This window comes from Trachinotus anak, unplaced genomic scaffold (assembly GCF_046630095.1).
Source record: "Trachinotus anak isolate AG129_WGS33_773 ecotype Australia unplaced genomic scaffold, CSIRO_AGI_Tana_v1 ptg000033l, whole genome shotgun sequence".
Taxonomy (NCBI): Eukaryota; Metazoa; Chordata; class Actinopteri; order Carangiformes; family Carangidae; genus Trachinotus; species Trachinotus anak.
In genome coordinates this window covers 4,783,122-4,809,701 of record NW_027273884.1, presented here as the reverse complement: position 1 = coordinate 4,809,701, position 26,580 = coordinate 4,783,122, and the positions used below count along the sequence as shown (strand labels likewise).

The 26,580-nt window shown below is 41.1% G+C and overlaps 1 protein-coding gene across 7 annotated transcripts in view; it reads left to right on the top strand.

Annotated features, from left to right (window-relative positions):
* Positions 1–26,580, top strand: part of myt1lb (myelin transcription factor 1-like, b) — a 94,615-nt gene that overhangs the window by 25,479 nt on the left and 42,556 nt on the right. For all 7 annotated transcript variants that reach the window (XM_071471366.1, XM_071471368.1, XM_071471371.1 and 4 more), the window contains exons 2-4: positions 6,046–6,159; positions 11,430–11,475; positions 13,508–13,541. In XM_071471366.1, coding sequence (XP_071327467.1) covers positions 11,430–11,475; positions 13,508–13,541 — 80 coding nt within the window. In that variant the 5' untranslated portion in view covers positions 6,046–6,159. The remainder of the gene's footprint in view (positions 1–6,045; positions 6,160–11,429; positions 11,476–13,507; positions 13,542–26,580) is intronic.

Here is a 26,580-nt window from a genome sequence, read left to right as displayed (position 1 = left end):
CCGGCCCACTTCACTACCTGACAGCTTCCTTCACCCCTTGAACCTCAGCGTCTCAGACAACACTGCTGTGTCCACAGATACTTTGTGGGAGAGATTCAGCCCAAAAGACACCTTCATTTTTTTATTTTTTTTAGCTGAGATCACCCAGTAGTTGAAATATGGTGTTTTATGTGCTGATCTAATACAGGCGGCTTTGTGGTTACCTCTGCTTGTCTGCCGTGTCCTGGCTGGACCTACCTCTGACCCACTGTGAGCTGGCTCCAGCCCCACAACCCTCAACAACATTAGCAAGTATGGAATGCAGGAGGATGGATGGAAGACAGTGTAACACAGCAGCTCTGTAGAATTTCTCTCTTGAATTTCTTGCATGTCTTTAAAACTGATTCTTGGCTTCGATATTTGCAAAAATAAATAATTATTATAAAGTAAGAAATACTTTATTACCTAATTCAATCATTCACATCACAATATCTGCAAAATATATAGCATACAGCTGCAAATATCATCTGTTTTATCAACAGAGTCATGTATGTGCTCACTGCCCTGATTATTTCATGGCCCGATGCTGTTTACTGGTGGTAGAGATCTCATTCTGGAGAATAACTGCACCAATGCACAGCTTGAATTTGGAACAACCTAATATTTATGCAAGCACTCAATATTGAAGAAATAAAAAATATAATGAAATTAATAATTGTATTAACATGTACAATGAAACACATAAATTAACCAGTTCAATGTAAAATACTTTCATAAATTATTCAAATTAAACTTGTAATTTTATCATTCTCATTTTCTTATTTTTTATTTAATCATCAATTTTTTTTTTTTTAAAGTCAGTTCTGATTTCATAATGGCATTTTACACAATTTAATGTTTCATGTAGTTATTGTCAGGTCACTCCTTTTAGCTAGAGCAACAACAATGCCAATGTAAACTCAATCAGGGAAGTAACTGGTTCTGCAAATACACACAGTACAAAGGCACAGGAACTAACCTCTGCTTTTATGAGTTTCGCTACCTGTGCTACCTGTTCAGCTATTTAAGGAAAAGAAAAAAATATCTGTTTGCCTCTTCTTTGATTTTATGTGGATATGACGTCATTTGAACCACATCTTTCTCAGGTGGAGGTAAAAAAGTGAACGCACACCTGTTTGTGTTGAATGTGACGTCATCATCTCCTGGTTTACTACACATACATCAAGGCAATATCCCCACCCTGTATCTGTGACCACAAAATGTCATTAACATGTAAAACATTCATTTTGTATTCTATGAAGTACACAAGTATGTAAATACATGTAAATCAGATCTGCAGGGGCCACCTCCACTCTGTCAAAAAGTAAAAATAAAGAGTGTCAACATGTTACAGAGTCTTCAGGCTAATCATTCCAGTATAGATGTCATGAGTCCCATTCCCCATCACAGCCACCCACTGATCAGGTATGAACCCACCACATCCGGGTCCCTGCAATCAAATGAAGGCAATAAGATTAAACAAGTGGTCAAATCAGTCTGATGTCTAATATTGCTCATCTAGGCTAATCAGGAGATCATGATGAGGCGTCATCATAAATTCCCTGATAAACACATTTCGCCAGAGGAAGAAGCTGTGGTTGAAATTCTCTATCAGTCATGTCCACAGAAAATAAATGAAGTCTTTTATTGATTTATTTATTTTTTTGGTGAATAATCTGCTCTTTTCTGTCTCTCTTCATCAGGATACATGAATATCATGAAATACAGTGGCAAAGACACACACTGTTAACTCCAATATTTACATTATGACAGAAAGCAGGGTCTGAATGATACACTTACTATCAACACAACAGTCACACTCACGGCTCTCTGTCAGCTCAGTGCGAGCACAGCTCTCTGATGTACTGACCTCAGACCAGCGTTCACAACCAGCACCTGTTGCACTCTGTGCTGTGGTCTGTTAATATCAGCTGCTATTGGAAAACCATATCCTACCCCAACAGTGGAAAGGGGAGAATAATGAGTCTCATCTAATTCTCTTGCTGTAGCTTAAGCCATTATCCAGTTATGAACACAGTCGTGAGAGCTACAGCAGGATAACAGAGCACCTGCAGACCTGGTATCAGCACATCACCGACTTCTGAACTGAATGTGTTCTAATGCATAACATCAGAAATAAATGAAAGTAGCACAAAGAAGGCTGCATTAAAACCACTCCAACAAGCACAATTTCATCAAAAAGCGACTGAAGTACATGTAACAGAGTAAGTGCAAAGAAAACTGAGGGGGCAATGTCATAAAAAAGACAGATAGACTTGAAAAATATTTTGACATGATTCTGTAATGAAACCAACCTGTATTTTCTTTAAGAAAATATCCCTGAAATGGTGTTTCACATGCTTTGTGTTGTGTTTTCTCTCTCCACGCTGGAGGATTTGCTGGAATATAAACGGGTCATGGGATTTCTTGGTTGGTTTCTGTGGCATCACTGTTTTGACAGTGTGGCCGGTGCCTCAGTGGATTTCAAGTGTTGCAGTGGTTTAGTTTTGGGATCTGGTCTTTTTTATAAACTGAAAACCTTTTGAAATACTTACCTATGTGCTCTGTGAGCATGGAGACGACTCCCTCATAGACAGACCCCAGCCTAACACGAAAGTATGGGTCGTGGCAAGTGATCTGCACTCTGCACTGCTGGACAAATAAACAGCACTCCCAATATATTAGGACACACACAAGGCTGTGGGTCGAAATGGTCCCTTCAAGTTAGAAATGATATGTTTGCTGTTGCCTCTTGGTTTAGTCTGTGTTTGCAGTCCAGTCCAGTGGAAGCATTGATTTCCACAGAGCAGAGTGAGGAGAAACAACTACAGGTCCAGCTGCTTTTATTATCAGACCAGTCCCATCTGCTCTCGAGCTAATCAGACCTGCGAACACACAATTCTCATCACCAAGTTAGCTCACACACCGTCACTCCCCTTTCTCACTCCACCATTTGTCTCCCGGAGAAGGTGGCTTTTGGACATGTGCTTCCCTTTCGGAGCTGTAAATATTTTACCTACATGCACAGAGAGAAAATGGGCAGTTTGAGGGACCCTCCAGATGCAGCAGGGGAAAGACAGAATACACAGCTAGCCATCAAAATCCATCAAACACATGTAGCTGTACTCTTCCCATGCCAGTTTCATCTGCAGCACTCAGGCCAAGAAATCATGGCTGCTTCTTCACCTCTGCTGTGTGTCTGGTGTGTCTGTCTTTGTGTGTGTGTGTGTGTGTTTTTTTTTTTTGGGGGGGGGTCCAAGAGGCAATGAACAGGCACAGGATATGGAACAGAGAGAGGGAGCGCAATAGAGAGAGAGATTTCATCTCCTCTCTGCCTGTATACATATCTGCTAGAATGTAGGTCAGGCAGCCCCAGTCACTCTCAGAGCCTGGGAGAAGGAGCTTGCTGTGTGTGTGTGTGTGTGTGTGTGTGTGTGTGTACGTACTTGTACTTGCTACATAGTAAGGACCAAAAAAAGTATTTTACTAACAGAATGAGGGCATTTTGGGAAAGTGAGGACATTTTGGCCGGTCCTCACTTTTTGAGACACCTTCAAATCACATTTTGAGAGTTAAGACTTGGTTTTAGAGTTATGGTTAGGCTAGGGAATGCATTATGTCAATGAGTGTCCTCACAAAGAAGTACAAGTATGTGTGTGTGTGTGTGTGTGTGTGTGTGTGTGTGTGTGTGTGTGCGTGCGTGCGTGTGTGCATCCACATCACATGAATAAAGCATGTGTCTCTCTTGTAATATGTATTTATTTGTGTGTGCCCCCTTGTCCTCATGTGCCATATGTGTGTTTCTCTATATAATGGATGTGATTTTGCGTGTGTGTGTGTGTGCGTTTAAAATGCCTGTCATGTACAGTATGTGTCATAGAAAATGTCACAGCAGACATCACAGCCCTCCTTTCTATACTGCAACTGTATAACTGTACAATAGGGTTTTCATTACAGTTGTGTGTGTGTGTGTGTGTGTGTGTGTGTGTGTGTGTGTGTGTGTGTGTGTGTGTGTGTGTGGGGAGCTGTGCCAGAGCAGTCAGTCTTCCCGGGCTATTTGCAGTATGCACCCTGGCTTTGATAGATATAGGAGCCCAGTAAAGGGCAGGCATGGATCCCTATTTTTCTCCAAGGAATAGACTGAGAGAAAATCACACACACACACACACACGTAGAATTCTGGTTTGAGAAAGAGTCTACCAGTCCTTAGTCATATATTCTTCCCTCATAACAAAGGGGATGAATGAGAATAGCTTGTGCACGTGTGTCTATAAATGTCTATGTATGTGAGACTTGCTCTGTCCTTGGTGCTGAAACAGACTAGCACCACTACTCCATGATTAAAATACCACACACATACACACACAGAGCACACATCCACAGCATATTGTATTGTTGTATTGTATCTTCTTCTGCCTCTGCTTTAGACTCTTGCCATTTGTCATTTTCCATTTTACTTCATATACACACACGCACATACACACATACACATTCACCAGGGGAATGTGGGCTGTGTCCTGATGAAGAGTCAGAGAGCTGTGATTTGTCATCAGCCTCCACATGAAGACCTTCATCAGAGGACAGACCCATCACTTACACTCTGATTATAATGACAAAGGGGGCAGGGATTACAATGTGTGTGTGTGTTTGGGGTCACTTGTATTTTATGAAGTAGAAACAGGTGCAATTAAGCCACAAATCTTCCTGAGATCATTCATGAACTCAACATTGGAGTTTGTCAAATATATTGAAGGGATCTACATTTTTATACACACAGTAAACCAGCTCCCCCGGTGCCTAAAATTCACTTTGACGTTGACATTTTCTCTGAATGAAAATGCTTTCAGGATTCTCCAGTGGCTGTAATCAAATACAAACCAACCACTGATGCCATTTTCAAAACAACAGAAAAGATGGCAGGACCATGGCTGTAAAATGAAAATAAAGTTTGAGTGGCCCATTGTTTCACATTAGGATTTCATGTTAATAGCCCCTTTTCAGTGTTGTTTGCGCTATCCCCTTACAACTCCCTCACACTGGTTCCAACTTGGCCATGCTTATTATTCACACTACAAAGGATGTGGACCAAAAAAAAGTGGAAAGCAGAGGTATGTGTGTGATGAAGGGTAGATAAAGACCCCCTGCTGGTTCAAAGTAAAGTCCGCTTATGCACATAACCACCACTGCTCCTTTTACATACCACACAACAGACATGCTGAACGCTCACCGTACGCCCATTGGTGTTGTTTGTCCTGAGGAACCAGCTATTATTCTGATTTAAGCTGCTTTGAGATAGGTTGGGAATGACAGTGGTGTGTGTGTGTCTGTGTGTGTGTGTGTGTGTGTGTGTGTGTGTTATGGGCCATCTGGTAGGCTCCCTATGGGGGCCTTCATTCTTTGTGATGGTCCCTATACACCATCAGCACCTCATCTGTTCTCTCCCATACATTCTCTCAATTAGCAGCAGCGGATGGAGAGACACAAAGACAGGCAGAGTACGCAGGCAGTGTTTGGATGCACCCTTTCACTCACACTTCCATCTCTTTCTCTTTCTGTCTTTCTCTTTCTGTGTCTCAGGTTATTTCACCTTTTTTTTTTTTTTTTTTTTTTTTTTCAACAGAGTGGGACATCGACCCCCTCACTTACTCTTCTCCCATCTCTCTCTGTTCTGCCTCCCCTTTCCTCCCCTCCTCTAACTCAGCGAAGGATGGAGAGCTGAGGAGAGAAATCATGAAGGCAGGCACGGATCATTAGCTATATTTGTCCCCACTTCCTGCAGAAGATGATAGATCTAGCTAATTACCCCATGTTGCCAAGCCTATCGCACACAACAAGCGGCCGTTGTTATGGCGGAAATCAACGTTCACTTTGGCGTGTGCCGCATAGCTGATGCTATATGACTATTCATGAGCCTGGAGTCAAAGGAGAGGAGAAAATTTCAGATCCTGTCGTGGCTGCATGTGAGTGTGATTGTTCTGGAAATGATTTTAATGATATGTGCTCTCCATCTTTTCCCCCTCCTTGTAGAAAATGAGTTTGGAGGATACGTGGTGAGCCATTCCTCTCCAGCTGAACATCGTTAGGTCACAGTGGAAACCGAAGTCTGGACCAAAGAGCTGTCTCAACCCCAAACCACTTCAGGTAGAGTCTGGTCCATCCTGTCCTCACACCTGACCCACTTATTCTGCTGGTTCTGATGCAGAATTGTGTGATAAATCTAAATTGTACTCTTTTCTATTGACACCTCATGATGTGTTTCATTTATTTATATATTATAAATAGAAACATGGTAAAACATGACAGAATCAGTATCAGAACCACACAGCACATTGCACTACCAACAAAATACAGTGCCACAGTTGTACAGTGTTAATCAGTTACGATATATTTAGTCCTGCAGAGAAGGAACAATGAGTAGACCAGTCAACAGAGGTGTTAAGGAGGAAGTGGTCAGTCAGTGTTAAGTTGACTGACAGGAAAACTCCTGCTTCATACCCCAAGCAGTTTTAACCCCTTTTGTTTGTCAAAGTTCAAATACACAGCAGATCTTATCTTATCAATTATTGGTAGACACCTAGATGAAAAGTTTCCTGCATGTTTGATAATAGAGAATACATTTTTCTTTTTTTTGCTTTAAATATAATCATAATTTTCCATTGGCCTTTTTACAGATGAGTTCAGCTCTAAAAAACATGTTCCAACATGAACCAGTACAAACCAGTTTTTAAAGACTCCTGACACCACTGACCTCAAATAGCAATTTAATTTATTCTGCTCCCCACTTAATGAATGCAGTTTTCAAAGATGAAATATTTTAGACACAAGGCAATAAAGTGGAATAGAATTAAAACAAGCTTCCAGCCTCAGATCCACTCAGGCTGTATAGCAATCATGTAAGTTACAGTACACTTCCTGGACTGTAACAACATTGTCATCTGGACAAGCTGATAAATTGTCATATTGTACTCAGATCACAGCTTCTGTCACTCTAACATTTCAGAGACCGTCACCCACCAAAGGCGTTTGCCGTACTGGTTCGGAATCGCTCCCCAGATTTTAGTCTCTCTTTCTGTCTCCATCACCCTCACTCTCTTTCGCACTCTGACTGTCCCTCTCTCTCTCTCTCTCTCTCTATCTCTCTCTCTCTCTCTCTCTCAGCGCCCACTCAGATGCTATCTCTACAGCCCTTCACACTAATTCAGATGCACTTAGCTTCGTTTTGGCACACATGTTTACTGTCACTAGATGATGCATGGCATAAATACATATTTGCAGTGAAATATGATAATGCCAGCGCGGTTTTGTTGGCTCCCTATTGCTACACAGTGCAGAATACCAATGTGAGGGTGTGAGTCTATATATGTGTGTGTATGTGTGGTGGAGGAGGGTGGGGTCGGGCGCCATATGCCTCAAAACGCATTCTCCCAAAACTTCAAGGTGAAAACAAAGGGAAACTGATAACGATGTGAATTGTTATGGCAGATGTCTGAGGGGCCCCAACCCCCCCCTTCACCACCACCAAAATGATGAACACACACATGCATACAACATGCTTGTTTTATGTCTCAGTGCATATTACAACAATCACTGCATGATTCATTCAGTAATATCCTGATTCTTCTCTTCAGTTTGTCTGTCTGGTGGCATCCCTGTGTCCTATATAATGATGAAGACACACTAATGACAATAGGCACAGCCACTTTCATTTCCAAGGAAGGGAATTTACATATGATTTCTGTACTGGTGCTGACTGTACAATCAATACCAACACAAACACAGATGGAATTTGGACATCTGCTTCTTCCAGTATGTCAGCTGAATGAAAAAAGTTTAGCTGCATTCCACGTTCCATTCACACCATGCACATATTTTAAAGGAAAGGAAACTTCAGCTTTGTGCTGAATTAAAGACGTGTGTTTATAGGCTTAGATGGTGTGCATTTGAAATGGGATGCAGCCCACACTTCATGCAGCCATTTCATCTCAGGCCTTGTGCAATCAGAAAGTGAATAGAATCCTTACACAATATGTGCTGCATAATATGCCACATGGATTAAAAAGCATGAATGCAAATTACAAAACATGGAAGCAACTTCTGTCATATGCATACACACGCAAAGAATAGTAAATAGGAACAAGAGGTACAATAGTATTTCTTTTTACCAAATTACCTACTGGTTTGCACTGGTTTTGAATATACAGACTGAGCCCCAACCATGTGGTAAATGAAATGGTGAATTACACCACTGACTGACCTGTTGTTACTAGAGCTCCAGAGAGAAGCCTGAGAGAGGAGATGTAAATCTACACTGAGATGGTTTTTGGTATTTAAAACCATCTTTAAGTTTGTGCAACAAACAATCAATTAAATATTTGCTAAATACTTTAGGTATGATCCTTGATAATTGTGTAAATGTGATTTAATGACATTATTATCAACCCACATGCTGTCAGTGCATGGAGATATTGCCCAAAATTATCATTATTTATTAATTTTATTTTACATTTTATTTTAAATTAAAATTAACTGGGGGTACACTCTGTAACTTAAAGTAGAAATAAATGGACAGTGACACTATAGATTTAATAACACAATCAGTAATTTGAATTCTTGTTAAAACTGTTAGAATAAATATGTAGATTCTCCTCAGATGCCTGCATCATTACATGTGTTTGCTTATCCAACCTAAACTTTTGGAGCTGGAATGAACGTGACTCTGTGGTTGTTCATCTGGGCCCATAATGCCATTGATCCAGGGTCTAATTGAGACACAGACAGAGAAGGAGTGGGCCTCCTCCTAATCCTCAATAAGCAGGCTAACCTTCATTACAGCCGTGACATTTTCCCATGGGGTGCTAAGAGGGAGAAAGAGCCAGACAGAATATGAAGGGCTCTCCAACATATGGCGAGCTGCAGAGGCGTGCATGTTTCCTGGGTCCAACTCTCATGAGGAGCCTTGAGGGAAGGAAGCGGAGGCGACAAGACTTACACTGCTGCTGCCTTTATTGTTGCCGTTATTTTATTCTGCTGCTGGATTCGCTTGCTGTTGACACTGTGTTCAGTGCTGATGCAGGCCTGGCTTAAAACCAGGGGTCCTCAGAGAGAGTCTGACGGCTTCAGATAGGCACTGTTTGCATGTGTGCATGTGCATGTGTGTGTGTGTGTGTGTCTGTATAACAGAACATGCATTTAAACAAGTCCATCTTATATTGCAGTCCACAGTGGATATTTTTCTTTTAACAAGGGAATTGTTCTGCAGGTTGGCCTTTGCTCTTGTTTTCAGTTTTTCATTCAGCTCGCTCTCATACGTTAGCGAAAGTTCTTTTCATGTATCTGTTTTAATGTAATTATCAGCAGCGTTACTGAATAATGGTTCTTTCTACCAGAGAAATATACTTTCAGGAGACATTTCTAAACACTGGCTCTGATGCAAATGCTGCTGCTGCTGTTGGGAAGTTTCGCATCTCTAAGTCACTGGTTTAGAGAAGAGGTGGAAGATCAACAGAAACATCCAAAGTTCAAATTTAAAATTGTAAATTGAATTAATCAATCAATATTTATTGTGTTCATGAATGTGTGACACTAGTGAGCGCTTGTGTAAGTACACTATAAAGTCTGACATGGAAGAGTCAGTGTGCTGAGAGGAAATCTACACATGCAACACTATTTCCCACTATTTCAACTTTTGAAGTGCATCACATGTTGAAGGGTGAATGCTGTCGCTTGTGCTCTAAGTGCAGACACACACACACACACGCAGAGTCTCTGCATAAGCATCTGAATAGGGAAAAGGAGAAAACTAGATTGTTGTCCCTTTTCCTTTGAAGGATGTCTTTTGCATTGCCATGGAAACCATCGTTACACTTCAACTCAAAAAAATATATACATATGCAGATATTTTAGGCTTTCTTCCACACACAGTTCCCTCAGCCTCCCCCCAAATACTCCAGGTCATCCCCTCCCTGCTGCCCTAATAAGATTTACAAGGTATCCTCGCCTTTCATCATGTTATTTTTCTCCCTGTTGAAACATTTATGGGCATTCATAAAGAAACACCCCATTAGGGCTGAGGGGCTCTACAGTACAGTAAGTGTGGTGTTAATAAATCATGTTTAATAAAAAGAGACATCCAAACAGGGATGCGGCCCCTGTCACAGTCCAAACCTGGCATCTGGAAAAACACAGCAACGTCCTGCTGTGTTCAGGGCTCCTCAACAATTTATGATGTGTTGGTAAAGGATAAACCTACATTTAGAAGGATAGGTGGGTCTGACATATATGACAGAGACGTAGCAGAGGGGGCCATGCTTCCTCTGGCTGGTGAAGAGCTTGATAGGTTTAAAAACTGAGAAGGATGTGGGATAAGTGGAAACCACACAGCTGATGCAGGGTGTTGTTATGTCTTCAGTCATCTGTAAAACGCCTAAATGGATGGTCACACACCAATGAATGAATGAGCGCTTGAATGGTTGGACAGATGGATGGAGAGACAGATAAATGAATACCACTGCTGAATACTGTTATGTGTTGCATATAGGGCTGAACAATGAATTGAAGTATGATCTAAATTACAATAACAAGTGTTTTTTTGAGATATGTAAAATGTATCATAATGTACCATAAACTCCATAAACTAGAGACGCCCTGGCCGACAAATCATATTCTCCAGATGTAAAGGACCATGCTTGTTTAGTACAGACGCCAGCAAAAATCACATCATCAGTGTTGTTGTTGTTTTCAGTGGAACTGAAATGCATAAATGACCATCCCCACTGTAATTGTGACTCATATTGTAATCTGTCAAAATAATCTCAATATCATCTCTTTTGCATATCGTTCAGCCCAAATTGCATCATTTCAAAATGTGAAAACAACATCATAAATAATGAAATATGTTCCTCAAACATTTTGGGGATGAACTGAACAAAGGAGATCTCGTAGTCAGTTCACAAACTAATCTGTCAGCTAATCAGTTGATCTGTCTTGGCCAAATATGAGTGAAATTCTGATTACACTTTTGACATGATGATCATATCAAATGAAGCTCTAAATATTGATTTTGGATTTTGCATAAATATAAATACTGTAAATTCAGCAGGGCAGATGCACTGACAAAGAGATTTTACAGGTCTCCTTTACACAGTGATGATTGAAGATAACAGGAAACTAAATGCTTCTTAGTCTTTAAATGACTTGAAATCATTGATGCAGATTCTGTCAGTCTCTCAGTCACCTGCCTGAAATGTTACGTCTAAGTGTTGCAAACATCAGGTGCGAATTGCTTGTTTGACAAGGAGAGAAAGCAACGCTCTGAAGCTGAAAAGTAGATGTGTCCAAATTAAGGATCATTTTTGCGATGCAGCGCGTTGTGTGTTTAACAGCTTGTTTGTGTCTTCTCTTCTTCCCTGCAGATGGAGGTGGATGCAGACGATAAGCGCCATCGCACACGCTCCAAAGGTATCTGCATGGATGCACACACATACACACACGGGCGGCAGTGCCATTCAGGGTGACCTTCACTCTCCCAACACAAACACACGCGTGCAGACACAAGAATGTACATATACTGTACACACACCACTGCACAAATCCCAGACTGTCACACTCGAGTTGCCCTTCCTCACTGCACTCGCTTCTTCTCCTCCTCTCTCTCTCTCTCTCTTTTTGTACAGAAACAGAATCACAGTCCACATTTGGAGAATTTTATTAATATATTTCTGTTCCTCTGTAAAGCACTTTGAATTGTCTGAATGGCGCTATATGAAATATGCAGAATGAAATATCTACCACAGTGATATATAGTCTAGCCACTGTCTAAAGTTTTATACATAGTGGAAAATGAAAACAAAGTATGGAAAAAGAAAAAGAACAGGTAAATCGTTTTTTATTCTTTTGTATTACCCCCAAGACAAATGTTAACAGGACCTGGATATTACAGTAAATAGCCCAACCTGACGTGGTCCCATTTAACTACAACAGACAGTTACTCCCGGCCAGCTGCCCTGCCCACTCTCACAGCTTTAAAGCATCTAAAAAGAGGTGCCCATCAGAGGACTCTAGTGATCCATATTTCATCGCCTCTAACTTTGGGAAGTATCTAACATCTCTGACCAAACAGGGGAAAAAGGTGGTGACCGTTGCTCCTACATTATGTGGATCAAGCTCTTTGTCAGCTGTGTGGTGATGGCTGCGATCACAGGGCCCCTGTTTGATTGAGTTACAGGCGTCCTCTGCTTGTCGGCCAACGCAAGAGCAGACGTGTGAAAGATGGATTGGCACTGAGATCATATTTATGGCTGCGTCCTAAATCGCTCCGTCATTCACTCATTCACTTCTTCTTCTACATCAGACACTTATAAGTATACATTATATTCTTCTTTTAGAGACACCGTGTAGAGCATCAGAATTCAAACCCTCAAATAAAATTGCTGACAGTAAACATGGTGCAAGTATCAGTAATGATTTCTCTGTTAGCTCTGGTCTGCAGGCTCACACTAGAATACAATGTGTTGCTGTCAGTAATTTCAGGCAGTTACCATGTTACCAAGATCAAAATCACAGCCTCCATCATTACATTTCACCAGGGTGTGTATTCTTGGGCAGATTTTTGGGCTCATGTTACCGGTCACCCAAACAGGCTTGTCAGGTTTACTGTACACGTTTCTGCTCGATATGAGCTCTCCTGCATATCAGCATGTTACATCAACAGGTCACTGATGTTTGAACAGAATACAACTTTACTGGCCATCAGAATGGAAAATTGTCTCAAAGCTCACCAAAACACAAAAACAGCATCAAAATATGTAACTTTTTTTTTTTGTTCTATTTTGTAAAAATATAAAAATGATTTATTTTCAATCTGCTTTTTTAACTGGTTTTTTTTTTTTCCAAAATACTTATACGTAATCCAATAATCAATGAACCAATGATGTACTGGTTTGTTTGAAAATTAAAAATATACAAACACTGTATCATCGTGCACTGGATGTGCAGCAAACTGAGCTGTCTACCGTATTTTTTTCTTTCTCACCAAACCTCTGATCACATATTGCCAATAAATTAGCACATTAAAGCTGTATGTAATAGCCCTCCATATGCATACACATACACCAAAAAACATATACACATCTACTGAATACTTGTTCACGAACAGTTTTTAAGTTTTTTAGAGAATTTGGGAGAAATCAGCCTCTTAAAGAAATATCTATTCCATGATGTGTTTTCTCTTTTCTTTAGAAGGACTTAATGATAATCATAAGGACAATATATTTTTTAAAATGTGTAGTCATTTCAAGTTGAGGTCTTCGCACAAATAAAAGCAAATTCTTACATTTTACTGAAAGTATTTAAAAGTTTTCTCTGGTAATTTATTCGTGGTAAACCTATGTACATCACCAGCAGGCTCTTATACAGAGAGCCCATGGATTTAACATGCTCAAGTCTGTCCTGTTTCATAATCATCCTCTCTCTCTCTCTCTCTCTCCCCCAGTGCCTGTGGATCCAGCATTAACAGAGCTTTTCAGGTCAGTGGAATTGAAAAACTGCACTGCACCGATACACAAACAAACACACACACACATGCTCAAAAGCAACACAAACACCAATGCACAGACAGGCGTAAATTAGCCAGAGAGTTACACACCCACACTTAAAATTGGCCTGTTGTTGTCTTAGTGCCGAGGCAGACACAGTCAACCAGTGCTGGGATCAACTTCCACCTTATTACCAACCAGAGACGCTCCTGCCTTGTCTGTGCTGTGTTAGACGGCTGCCTTCACATTAACAGCCACTCACTATTGTGTGCTTTGATGACGCTCCCTCCTCTTCCTCTTCCTCACGCTTTTCATCCCTGTTTTTCCGTGTCCTCAGCCATGAAGTGATACTTAGGGTTACTTCACTTTCTCTCTCTTTATTCCTCCCTCGTAGTGCGACTTTCTCACTTTGTCTCTTTCTCTTTCCTTGGACATCTTCAATGTCAGGAAAGATGATAACAACAGAACAGAAACAACAAGCACCAACTTCTTTCTTCCCTCTAGTTAATACAATTCCCCCGTATGAAATATTAAATAAGAGGGTTTTCTCCTCTTTTAATGTTCCAACTAGACAAGCTAAATAATTCTGTTTTTGTCTCATGTACTTGATGATATTTAGCATGAGAGCCAATTATCAATTCATTACCCATGCAGCACAACTCTTTCTCCCTGTCTACGCCCACAGCTTTAAAGTTCGTGTTGGGTGAGTTGAGTGGGTGGAAGGTAGAACGCAACTTTATTTCAAATTTGAAGGTTTTCTTTGGCCTTTGTTTCTTCACAGTAAATTTTTGTAGAATTATTGTTGTGTTTTAAAACTACAGATCTGTGAGAAAAGCTTGAAGTTAATTAAAATGCATGTTAAAAGACAGTAGCTATCATAAATAGCTTTCACACATGCCGGGGGATGTGAGAACACAAATGTCTGAATCAGTTGTTCCAAACATTAAACTGAGTATTTTTTTTTTTTTTTTAAATGGCCAGTTCCCTGGTACAAGTCAGTTTAATGTCAGATTGAGCCCATGTGAGAAACATGTGTAAACATGTTTATTTCTGCTGTGAAGTTGGACATTTTAACATGGGAGCCAGTGGGGACTGACTCACTTTTAGAGCCAGACTTTAGTGGTCATTCAAGGAACTGCAGCTTTGGCAGTTAATGGGTTGGCTTCATTTCTTCAGTCAGAGGTCGCCACTTGCTTAGAACGTGTTTGACACAGACCTGATTCTCCCGACATTGTAATTAATTGTTGTCAATGAGATAACACTTGGTAGCAGGTCTACATACACAATATAGCATAAAGCCTTTGCTTTAGCCCAATCTCAGAGATGCGTGGAAAAAACATACAAGTTGTCACACAACAGTGTGCTGGTACTGTGTGCCAGTCACAGACCAGCACACCTGCACAGCCTCGTGTTTTAGGCTCCTTTGATCATCATCTGTCGTGGGAAAATATATATAAATGTATAATGATAAGTGTGAGTCCTGGTTGTAGGTCGTCATCTCTTCTGAGCGCCTGCTTAAAAGGTAGTTTGGCCAACTTCACTAACATTTAGCACTGGAAACTGAACCCAGGGACTCATGTTTCACTGTTACATTGCTACAATTAGTTTTGCAACAATTAGACCTTGGTTTATAGAAAATTCTGTATTGGTCTGAAAAAAGCTTCACAGCTCATCAGTGTTTAGGGGACAACCTTCATACACTGTTTAAGGACAGAAATGATACACAATACCAGTGTCAACAAAAAATAGCTCAGTTCAGTTGCACTCTTAAGCACTGGTCTGAATGGAGCCCGCATGGTTATTGACGTATGTTGCACAAGGTGCGACACAGTCTGTTGGGAGGATGAGAAGTGCAGCCCAAAGGATCTCACTAAGATTCATTATGCCTGCTTGTTTACACCAGTTCCATTTGTGACACTAAAGTCAACCACACACACAGAAGCTCAAATCAATGTCCAGAATGTTTTTTTTTTCTAATTGTTTTCACCATTATTTGCAGAGAGTTAAGTGTAATCTGTTTGAGAATTCGAGGATGGGAAATTCAGTGTCCTCTATTTGTCTTTGTGAGTTGTTTCTACCCCAGTAATGTGTGAATTTCATTTTGTCCTTGGCTGTGTGTTAGGAGGTGGTTGTGGTTACGATAAGGGTTCCTGCCTACCTATACATCAATAAATAATATTCCACCTGGAAGATTACTGTGTAGCCCTCAGCTGATATTCATAGATAGTACAAGGTGTACTCTCCCTCCTCCCTCTCCCCAATCCTCCAGCACCCCCCCCCCACCCCCCACCTTCATTCATTCTCTACTTTCCCCATTTTCTATCATTCTACCTCCCTCTCTCACTTTTCCTCTCTCTCTCTCTCTCCCTCAGTCTGCTGTTGCCTGCAGATAGTAATTAATCAGAGGATCGATGTGAAGCCTATCTCCAGGCTGAGGCGTCTATAATGTCGATAATACTGCTCGATGGCCTTTCTCCCCAGAGAGCTGATAGTCTTCAGGACAAACACACCTGACTTTGCATGGAGCAGCCTGGCCTCTGAGGGGCTGTTGCTGCTGTGCTTGCGTGTGTGTTTGTGTGTATATATGTGTGTTGATATGTTCATACCCTTATTGTATACATCAATGTAAGGCTGTACTCATACAGTACATACAGTACACACACACACACACACACACACATACACACACACAAGAATGGCATCAGGTGAAAAGTACCAGATGAATGAGAGCAAATTAAAGTGAGAGACTGGAATTGAGGAAACACAAACTAACTGTGGTGTTTTTTGTTTTTTTTTATAATTAAGTAAAAATACACACAGTAAGGCTGTAACTATGAAGAGATCGTCTACCCATCACATGTTCATCCCCAGATGACCCACCAGGAAGCACATCTACTGATTAAAACTGATTAAACATGATTTAATTGTTGAAATATCAACATTAATGTGGATTTTTCCGTTGTTGCAAACTTATTATTATTTTTATTTTTTTGTTTTTTTTTGTTTTGCTGCTTTCAGATAGAAGTCAGCTGGATCCTGACTTACTGTATGGTGGTTAATAATCCATAGATGGGAAATTATTTTGACACTAAAAGGCTCCAGTACAATAATGCTGACATGGTCATGATAAGGAGTTATGAGCCTATGCATGCTAAAAATGTTAGAATTTAAACAAAACATAATATAAAATAATATAAAAATAAATTAAAATTAAATGAAAAAATGAATTGTTTGCCTTAAAACAAATGTATTCATTATTAAACAATATTGACTGTTTTTTAATTAAGGTGATTTTCAAGTAAATGTGTCTCTTAGACATGAAAATACATCAAACGTGCTTATCATCATAGTACCTTATCTGCAATATACTGGAGCTGGTGTATGTGGAGGCTAATGAGTAATAACACATTGCACTAGAGAAATTTGAGTTTATTTTTTAACTGTAAAAAGTGTAAAATGATTTTTTTGTCACAATCCTTTAATAAGACTTGTTGTCAGAAATGTTGATGTGTTTATGTAAAAAAAAAAAAAAAAAGGATATTGACCGATATTGAAGTCAGTTTCATAAACAGTATGTAAATCATTTGAAGGTCTCAACATTGTGACAGCAGTGAGGTCCCTCACTACCCTGGCTTCAGACACAGTGTTCAGCCTTTCACACTCATAGTAATCACAGACCTGCAGGGTGGCTACTGTAATTGAAGTCCACATGTAAGGCGAAGTATTAAGGCACTGGTGCATGGAGACGGAGAGAGGACATGGATTCCCCACATAGAATGACGTGTAGTCCAAGTTTGATGACGTGTTGGAAGAAGCAGTTTAGAGAGAGGCTGCTTTCATGTGTCCATGTGTAATTGCAGCTGGCCCAGGTCTGTGTGCAATGGAAGCAGCCACAGCAGCAGCAGCAAATGTGAAAGGCATAGAAGGTAAAGGCGTCCCTTCAGAATGGGTTGGGGGGGTATTGACTGTGCTCGACAGACAGCTCACAGCATAAACATTCCCCTCCACATCTCCTTTGTCATTTGCATATTTACAGTCTAATGCAAATCATGTTTATTGGGGTGTTTAAGTGCTGCACACGAACTCAATAGGGTGGGACAGCTTTGTGCCAGAGACTGTATGTTAGAGACACTAAGATAAAAATTGCCCCCAACACCCCCATCTCTGGAAATAAATGGTTCATCCTGCGGTAATCCAATTTCAAAAGACAAAAAGAGCCGTCTTACATAACTAGGACAGCACGGGCTTTTGCTAATTATGGAGTTAATGCAGAGCGAAACATTCCTCTGATTTAAACAAAGGCTGAGATTTGTGAAGATATTTATATGTTGTCAAGTGTTGTGTGGTTGAGCAAGTGCAGGTCTTACAGTATCACATCATGAACCGACAGTGAATCTATAATTATGCGAGGAGATGGATGTCTGGTTTACAGGAACAAGGTATTTGCTCATTTAAGTGCATGTATCAGAAAAAATTGGAGGGAAAATTACACACCATGTAAAAGCTATCAATATGTAAAGATTTTCAAGGTGGATGTCTCAGTGCCTAAGGCTGGCTTGCAGAGGTAAACTATTCACCACCTTATTTGCATTAATCAAAAAAAAAAAAAAAAAAAAAATCCAAGGAAACCAAATCCACATTTGCACAATTTCACCTTGAGCACATAGATTTTATTGTCAGTTCCGGTGTGCTTCAGCACTGAAGTGTTGAGAACAGTTAAGTAAGGTGGATAACTGCTAAAGCCCCTCATTTTTCCCCTGTCAGATTTCTGCTTCCATACAAAAGGCATAAGGTTGTCCTCCGTCGCGGACTGGCTGAATGAGAGAGGCAGACAGTCGTGGCTTTAATTGCCGGTGTCACAGCTGAAACATGGCCGAACAGGAAATGATCAAGTTAATGAAACCTTTTAATTATTCAACATAATTGTGGAACGTGATGAGCGTGTCGGTGAATCCCTGGCCTGGCTGTTCACACAGGGTGTCTCTCAAACACACACACACACACACACACTGTCCCTCTCTTCCTTCTCTGTTTCATTCCCTTTGTCTCACCCACATGTGAACACTTGCTTTCCCATGGTGCTCTCCCTCATCCTTATTACCCACCATTCTCCTCGGTGATAGAACGAGTGAGATCCATCTGCGTTATAATTACTTGCCCTTGTCTCCTCAGGGTCGTTACTCCTCCACCTCAGCCTGTATGCCCACTGGCCTGAGCCCCTGCAGCCATTCTGCACATCACTTCAGGGCTGACAGGCACTGGCATATTGATCTGAGAGCTGCAGAGCACAAGAATGAAATTTCTTTCATTCTCCATCACTGTCTCTTTGTCTAATAGTACACACATACCCACACATTTGCCCACTGCGCACGTCAGATAATTAAAGACAACTAAAACAAACATGAGGATATCAGCTCATCAGCATGCCCGAGACTCCTTCTTCTGGTTGCTCCTTTCTTCCTTCCTCCACTCTCTTGATATTCCTCTCTTCTCCTTCCTGCCCCTTTCTCTCCTAGCACCCTTTCCCTTCCTTCCTCCTTTCCTTCCTTCCTTCCTTCCTCTTCCTCTCTAACCCTCCCTTCTCTCTCGGCTGTCTCTGGCAGAGCTAATTCCCTCTTCAGATGGTGCAGCTCTCATTTGCATACTTATCAAAGTGTTTGGACTATCCGACAGAAGCTGTAGGAAGGTGGGGTCATTAATATGTTAATTAGCCTCCCCCCTCTTCTCCCACCCCCACCTCGTCTTTATACGGTGGCACACCATCCATATCCTCCACCTCTCTCTCTGCTTCACACGCAGCCTTTGAATGTTTGAATACCCTCAGAGGCCCTGCAAATGCCATAAGACTCTGCAGACAACCACACATGGGGGTTAGGGTAGTTTCACAGTGGGTTTGCATTTGCTTGTGTGTGTGTGTGTGCATGTGTGTGTGTGTGTGTGTGTGTGTGCATTGTGAGCTACCATCAATTACATGTCTACAGTCATGGATTACCACCAGTTATACATATGTTCATGGGACAGTTCAGAGCTACAATATGATCTGTTTGTACAACTGACCATTTGCTAAACGTCTCCCCAGAGTACTGTCCAATCACAGTCTTAGCAGCTGTAACTAAAAATGACAGGCCTTGCAGCTGAACCATCGTAAGAGCTATTTTTTTTATTTTATTTTTTTTTATTACCTTTCCAAAAACAAAAACACAACAGTACAGGTGAGGAATGGATGAAACATTGAACACTGCTATGGAAGCAAATCTGTCACACCACATTTTTAAATTTAAAAGCCTGTTTTTGGGGGGGGGGTTGCATTGAAATTATGTATCTGAAATTTTTTGACTCTGAATTCAACTTTCACTGTTTTCTTTCAGTGTTCATGAATTCCTAATGAAAAATTCAAGCTGCTCAAATTCAATAGGCCTGATTCAGACCCAAGAATTCAAGTTAAAAATTCAGATTCAACATAAGATATCAAGTATAAGAAATCGATTCCGTCTCAAATCAAACCAGCATCCACCCAATCACGTTACACTCCACTGGTCGTGTTATGGATGCTGAATTGATGTTGAATTTTTCATACTGAATTTGTCCCAAAAAAAATCAGATCAGATTTAGTATTAATGTTTAATATCAAAACATTCAGGGCTAAAATTTCACAGGCTTTTAAATTTGCTTCCATACTCTTAACGTAGCTCTAACATAAACGTCAGTCTTTAGCATGCCGAGCTAACTGGCATACTACCTACAGCAGTAACTGAATGTTAATGCTACTTCTAAAGCCAAGCAGAGTTTCATTAACTATCCAAACTTGAATTAACTCAGCAAAGCCTGTTTTCAATGTTAAATCAACTGACATATAATTTCAAACATTAATACTTGAATTGGCTGTTTTGCAGTGTTGTTGGACTTACAGCAATGTAACCAAGAATTTTGTGACACTGCCCACTCACGTAGCTACACTTACAGTTTACAGTTTATGTTTTACGACTTCTGTCGGAAAAATGATCTGTGTGACAGTGTGGAAGAAAATGTGGATGAAGCTAATGTTTAGCCTGCTCTGGGACCAGTTATCACCAGTTATCAGAAGCCTATTAATCATCAAACACAGACAATGGACAAGATCATGGACCGGTGGCTTGAGACCGGGGTTAATTAAAAGAAAATCAAATGAAACCTCCGACATAACAGACACAACAGGCAAGTGCTGAGTTTGAGTTTGATGACATCCAGCCAGTGTTCATATATGTGTGATAATTTTGGTGCTACATAAATAGCACCACTTGTTGCCGTGCAGTGTGTGAGATGCAGGGGTTGCCAATAGTTAAAACTCCGTCCTCAGTATGGGCTACCTGACAGCTGAGGGGTTAGGCCGCATGCTATAATATGGGCACAGATGCCCTGAGCAGCGAGTCCCTGGTTCAACTCACGGCTTCTTTGGTGCTCTTTATTATGGTCTGTCACAGGTGATATTCTTCAGCACATGCTCGCCACAATACAAGGCACTGTAGACAGCGTTACATTTTCCAGCCCTCGTGCCTGCTCTCTTGTAACATTTACAGCAAACACTTACTGTTTGACAGTATGAACAAGTCAAACAGGGTTGTGCTAGAAATAATACTGTGGCCACAAGTTGGCAGTAAATTACAAGATTAATGCAAACAGGCATCAGTTCGTGACATGTAAGTAAAGATATCACGTCCACTTCATTATCGTTCTAACTGATGTCTACCAGCTTAAACTGGGGGAGCACTGTCTATCTTGCTTTACCTGACAACATATCACTGCACCATATATAAAGTCTAGCTACAACCTCCAACATAGGACAGTTAATGAAGAATCTCTCCACTCATTGTCAGCTTAATCTGTATAGTGCACAGGATGCTGTTCCCGTGTCAGTCAAAGTAACATGATTACAATAACCGCCCAACGTAAAGGTTGCAGGGTCAACAGTTAAGTCACTCAGCTGAAGGAGGGGGGCATCTCTTTAATTCTGACCTATCTGCTCATGAGCAAAGGTTAATGGGTCGGTCATGTGTTGGCTGTTCTAACAACGCCTGGTTGGCAGCGCATTGAAGATTAGTCAGCGTTGACGCAGGTGACGGACTGAGGGTTTGCAACAAGCAACTGTGTCTGACGTTAATTGAAAATGACACCGGATGTCTATGAGCAAAATTTGCTGCAAGGCATCTTGGGAAGTGATGTCTTTGATTGAGCTTGTTCTGTGTTTTGCTGTGTACTGAAAACTTTGTGGTCTGAGTCTATACGGGCGGAAAATCCACAGAATTCTAACATTCATTCAATAATATGTCCTGAAATGAGAGAGAAACATGAAAATAAATCAACATTTTTCCATTGAACAGCAAGGTAACCAGGGACTCAAGTGTTTTCTAAAGTAGGTTTCAATAATTTAACCAGGAGAGTGAAGGCAGAGGTACTGTTACAGCATTCCTGTGCACAACTTTTGATTTTAGCTTTTCAAGGACAGTAACAAATAGGAATTCTTACAAGCTACCTCACTGAACATGTTTATGTTAAGTAGACTTTCTTTCAGTCTCTTGCTTTCACCTTTACTGTTGTCTCCTCTCTGTTTGTCACTGTCCTTCTGCCAGCACACCAAAGGGGGGGGGGTGCTCTCTGGGATACTATTATGTGTGGTGGATAGAGAATCTAGAAGGGACCACAGTTTATTATCATCGGCCATTTACATAAATTGGAGATAAACAGTGTGATTTTTTCCAGCAGGAGACCACCAACACTTGTTTTGAACACCCCATTTTGTGAATGGGTTACCTTTTTCTGTCCTTCCCCGTGGGTGAGATTGGGCAGAACAGAGGTAGGGCAGGTGAAGGTGGTGTAACACAGTAGAGCAGGGTTTAATAATGATGGAAAAGCAGAATAGAAGAGGAGTGTTTGTACAGTCCTGAAAAAAAAATACACCGTAAGAAACAGGGTGGGGGATTGATAACGGAGGTAAAGAAAAAGGCCAGGAGATTAGACAAGACAAAAGGTGAGATGAGGAGAGCCTTCACCTTGTTCTTAGCAACAATAAAAGCTTCACAAATCTACTTGGCCTTGCCTCTGAATACATATTTCTCTCTGTGCCAAACCGAAAGGGCGTTCAATTCAACCCACACAGGGCAGACTTAATAATTACTCTCACTTTGAACGCAATTTCCTGGCTGGGGGAAATGATTGACAGATTGTATCCATGGTGTCAGGGGGCCAGCCACGCCCCTCCTGACTAAGGCAGAAATTAGAGAACAGCAGGAGCTAAATTACACCTTAGCAGAGACCTCTGGCAAGAGGACAGGAAGGGAGGCATGATGAATGAGAAAAGGATCAGAACAGAAAGGTAGAGGGTGAGTCGCGTGGGAGCATGGAGATGATTGGAGGAATAGCTCGGAAATACATTTGTAGCCACACACAAGCACATGCGTGCACAGATGCTGAAAGACACACAAATACACACACACACACACACTGAGGTAATGGGTCTGCAGTACTATTGGAGTGCAAAGGGAGAGACACTTAAATGCCATCTCTACAGCTGGGATGCTATTTACTCCCCCTCACGCACACACGCACACACACACACACACACACAGTCATCTCCACTCTCTCTCTGTGTCATGCTCTCAAAGCACTCAGACTGATATGAGAGCAGCAAGCAACCAGCAGAGTGGCACAATGAGTCTCAGGGTATCTACGGTGGAAGAGCTCAACAACAGCAGGAAGTGGGCAAGGAGAGTAACAGATCATTGTACACATTGTAAAGCAAAAAAATAACATAAAAAAACATCCACTGCGGTCACGCCATAAAGAACTTGTCTCTTATCAATCCACATTTGGTCTTAAAGGAGCTATTTGTAGGTTTTGATATTGCTATATAGCCAGTGTTCGCTCTTTACTTACCAGTCAAATGATGCAAGTTCAGCATCAAACTTCATCAATTTACTCTTCGGAAGCTGTCTCCAGCTGTGGAGAGCAACACCAATGATAACTCTTGTTTTGCTTCTATTTCCATCACTTCTCTTCTTCAACTGAAGTTTGCATGCTAACCAGATAGCCCCAACCCAGTCAGCACTCATATCACTTTTTGATACAGAGTCACTGCAGCTTCCAGTTAGCCCTGAATAAGTAGCACTGCTCAGAGGGCATACAATAACCTCTTGTCTTATAAATGCAACAGTGGCTAAAGCTCTTAGAAAAACTGGTAAATAAACAGCAGTTAATACTAATGTTGGCTATGTAGCAGAAGCAAAACCTAGAAATACCTGCTTTAAAGTATAGGTCTGCTGATACACAATATTTTGGTGATTTTCAACAAATGGAAACACCAGAGACTGTATATAAACATAGCATCCGTGATGTAACCTATAGGTTTCTGAAGAGTGGTTTTCAAGCTCAGAGTGAGCTGCTCCACTGTCACCATCTTGGCACTGCCTGACTCCGCCTAACTCCCAGCTAATGTACAAATGGGCAAAGACCCACCGTCTTTGTGTGGAGCCAAGACTTTGGTGCATGCCTGTTTGTGGCAAGCATACAGTAGCCTGTATCAAAATTCAACCCCCGTACAGCTTCCATGAAGGGGTTAATAAGCTGTAGAGACCATGGTGTTTTTTTGTACCAGGCTATAAACACATTTTTTTTCTGCTATAAAGTTGGACATTTTAACATGGGAGTCTATGGAGATTGACTCACTTTTAGTGCCAGACTCAAGTGGCCATTCGAGGAACTGCAGTTTTTGGCACTTTTGTGTTGTCTTCATTGTTCAGTTACTTGGGCAAGACCAAAACCAATGAATTGGTCCAACTTACAAGCACTGTGTGTGTATCCCTGGTATCCCCTGGTTTATTTTATTCCTCTGTGCCATGTAGCTCACTCCCTCATAAAATCATATAAATTCATCTATGAGCCACATTGTGATGTGAAATATTGTAAACAAAAGCTACATTAAAACCAAAGATTTATTTAATTAAGTTTACATTATATGAATCACTTATATTTTCTGACTTGACTGACAGATCACAAAAAAATTTAGAGAAAAACAACATGTCATTATTCAATAGAGGAATACAGTAAATGACTTGTTAATGTGGATAGGGATATTCTTTGCAGTATAGGGCGTTACTGCCTGCTAGGGCCAAACTACTTGTGGCTGCTGTCTGATGGTCCATTAAGTGTTTGCTGCTAAGACCGATGGTGTACTGTAGGCTTACCTCTATCTGGGCAAAGTGTTGGCAGCCTGGCTTCAAGGGCCCTCGACTGGAGCAGAGCCTTCAGAACAGGCTCTTCACCTGGAGAGAGAGAGGGGGGAGAGAGGCAAAGGGCAACACACTGACACACACACACATTCACACGTACATTCACACCTACATAGGCTCACTTAATGCGCGCTGACACAAATGTAGACATACACACACACACACACACACACACACATCTCCTAAACCCTCACACACACACAACCTACTTCACATGTAGAGCAGCATTCCCAGCTGAGTGCCTCTCTCCAACCTGGCAATTTCAGCGGAAAGAGAATCCAGCTAAAGTACACAGGGCGTCATGCTGATTTCACAACAGGGGGGTTGAATGGCAGAATGGCCTCACTACAGCCCTCATTACTGATCCAGCAATATCCGACTCATCTATTTCAGTAGCACTCCATCATTCACAGTTGTGTGTGCATATACAGACGGAGCTAGTTTTACAATCTTGCTACAGAAGTGTTGGGTCATTGCTGTATATACAATTTATCTAATGCGGGGCAAATTTAGAGCAGACAGACCTCTATCCTCTCCAGTGAGTGACGAATGACATAAACACACATGCACAGGTACAGTTCATACATAGAAACACTATGTACGAGCCAATACACACAACACCATCTGACAGTGATGTTTTGGGTGACATTTAGTTTCTAGGTTGCACAAGATGCTCCTATAAATGAATCATGAGTAAATCTGTGAGGTGTGAATAATAGATGGGAGGAGAGGTAAAAAACAAAGGAGTGCTGTTATTATTTGTTAATAAGACACTCTGGAGCATCACTAACTAGATCTCATTACCACAATACACGCAGGCATGCATACACACAAACACCCACAGCCACACACCCACACACACACACACACACACACACACACACACACACACACACACACTTTCTCCCACCCACATGCACAAACACTTTGTGCATACACGCCACATGCCAAACACATGCAGAAGTCTCTCATCCTGCATGACTATTTTTACCTGTGAAGCCTGTCGTTGCCTAGCACTCTGTAATTACATCCCACACTCCACCAACGAATGATTAGAAGCAATGATGGATGGGTTAACGCTGTCACCTAAGGATGCCTCGGTGAAAAGCTAATTATGCGACCATACATGTGTCATGTGTCTGATACATGTGATAGCCCTCTCATCCTCCTGCCATAACTGCAGAACAAGTGTGATAAAGGTGGACAACATGTCTCCTGTTAATCATCAGATAAGACATGATGAAGTAACTCCACTGTTGATTAATAGATCTTTGTAGTTCAGTGGCGTCTTAAATATGGACTAACAGAATTACATTTGGCTTCCAGTTTGCATCAGCAAACGTTTAAAGGTCCCATATTTTACACTTTTTTGGTGCTTTATTTTCAAGTTTTGATATGCATGAGAAAATATATTTGTGATTTTAAGGACCGAAAAAAAATCCCCACCTCTCTCAGGCTTCTCTCTGGAGCTCTAGCAAGAACAGGGCTTTTTATGTTGGTCTCTGAGCATTCTGATTGGCTGACTGTTTTCTGTGTGACAAGCCACAGGTAATGGATTGCAGCCTACTCACTGCAAATGCAAATGGCGGTGGTCAGTGAGTGCTGAAATGAGATGAACAGACGGTCAAATTTGGAGTAAAATGCATCAGTATTTCAAAAAAAAAAACTTCAGCCACTGGTTTCTAATATTACTATGCTTGGGAAGGCTGTGAAATGTTTTTCTGTCTTGTAGCTTGCTAGCTCAGTGATGGAATGGCCAGTTTCTGTTG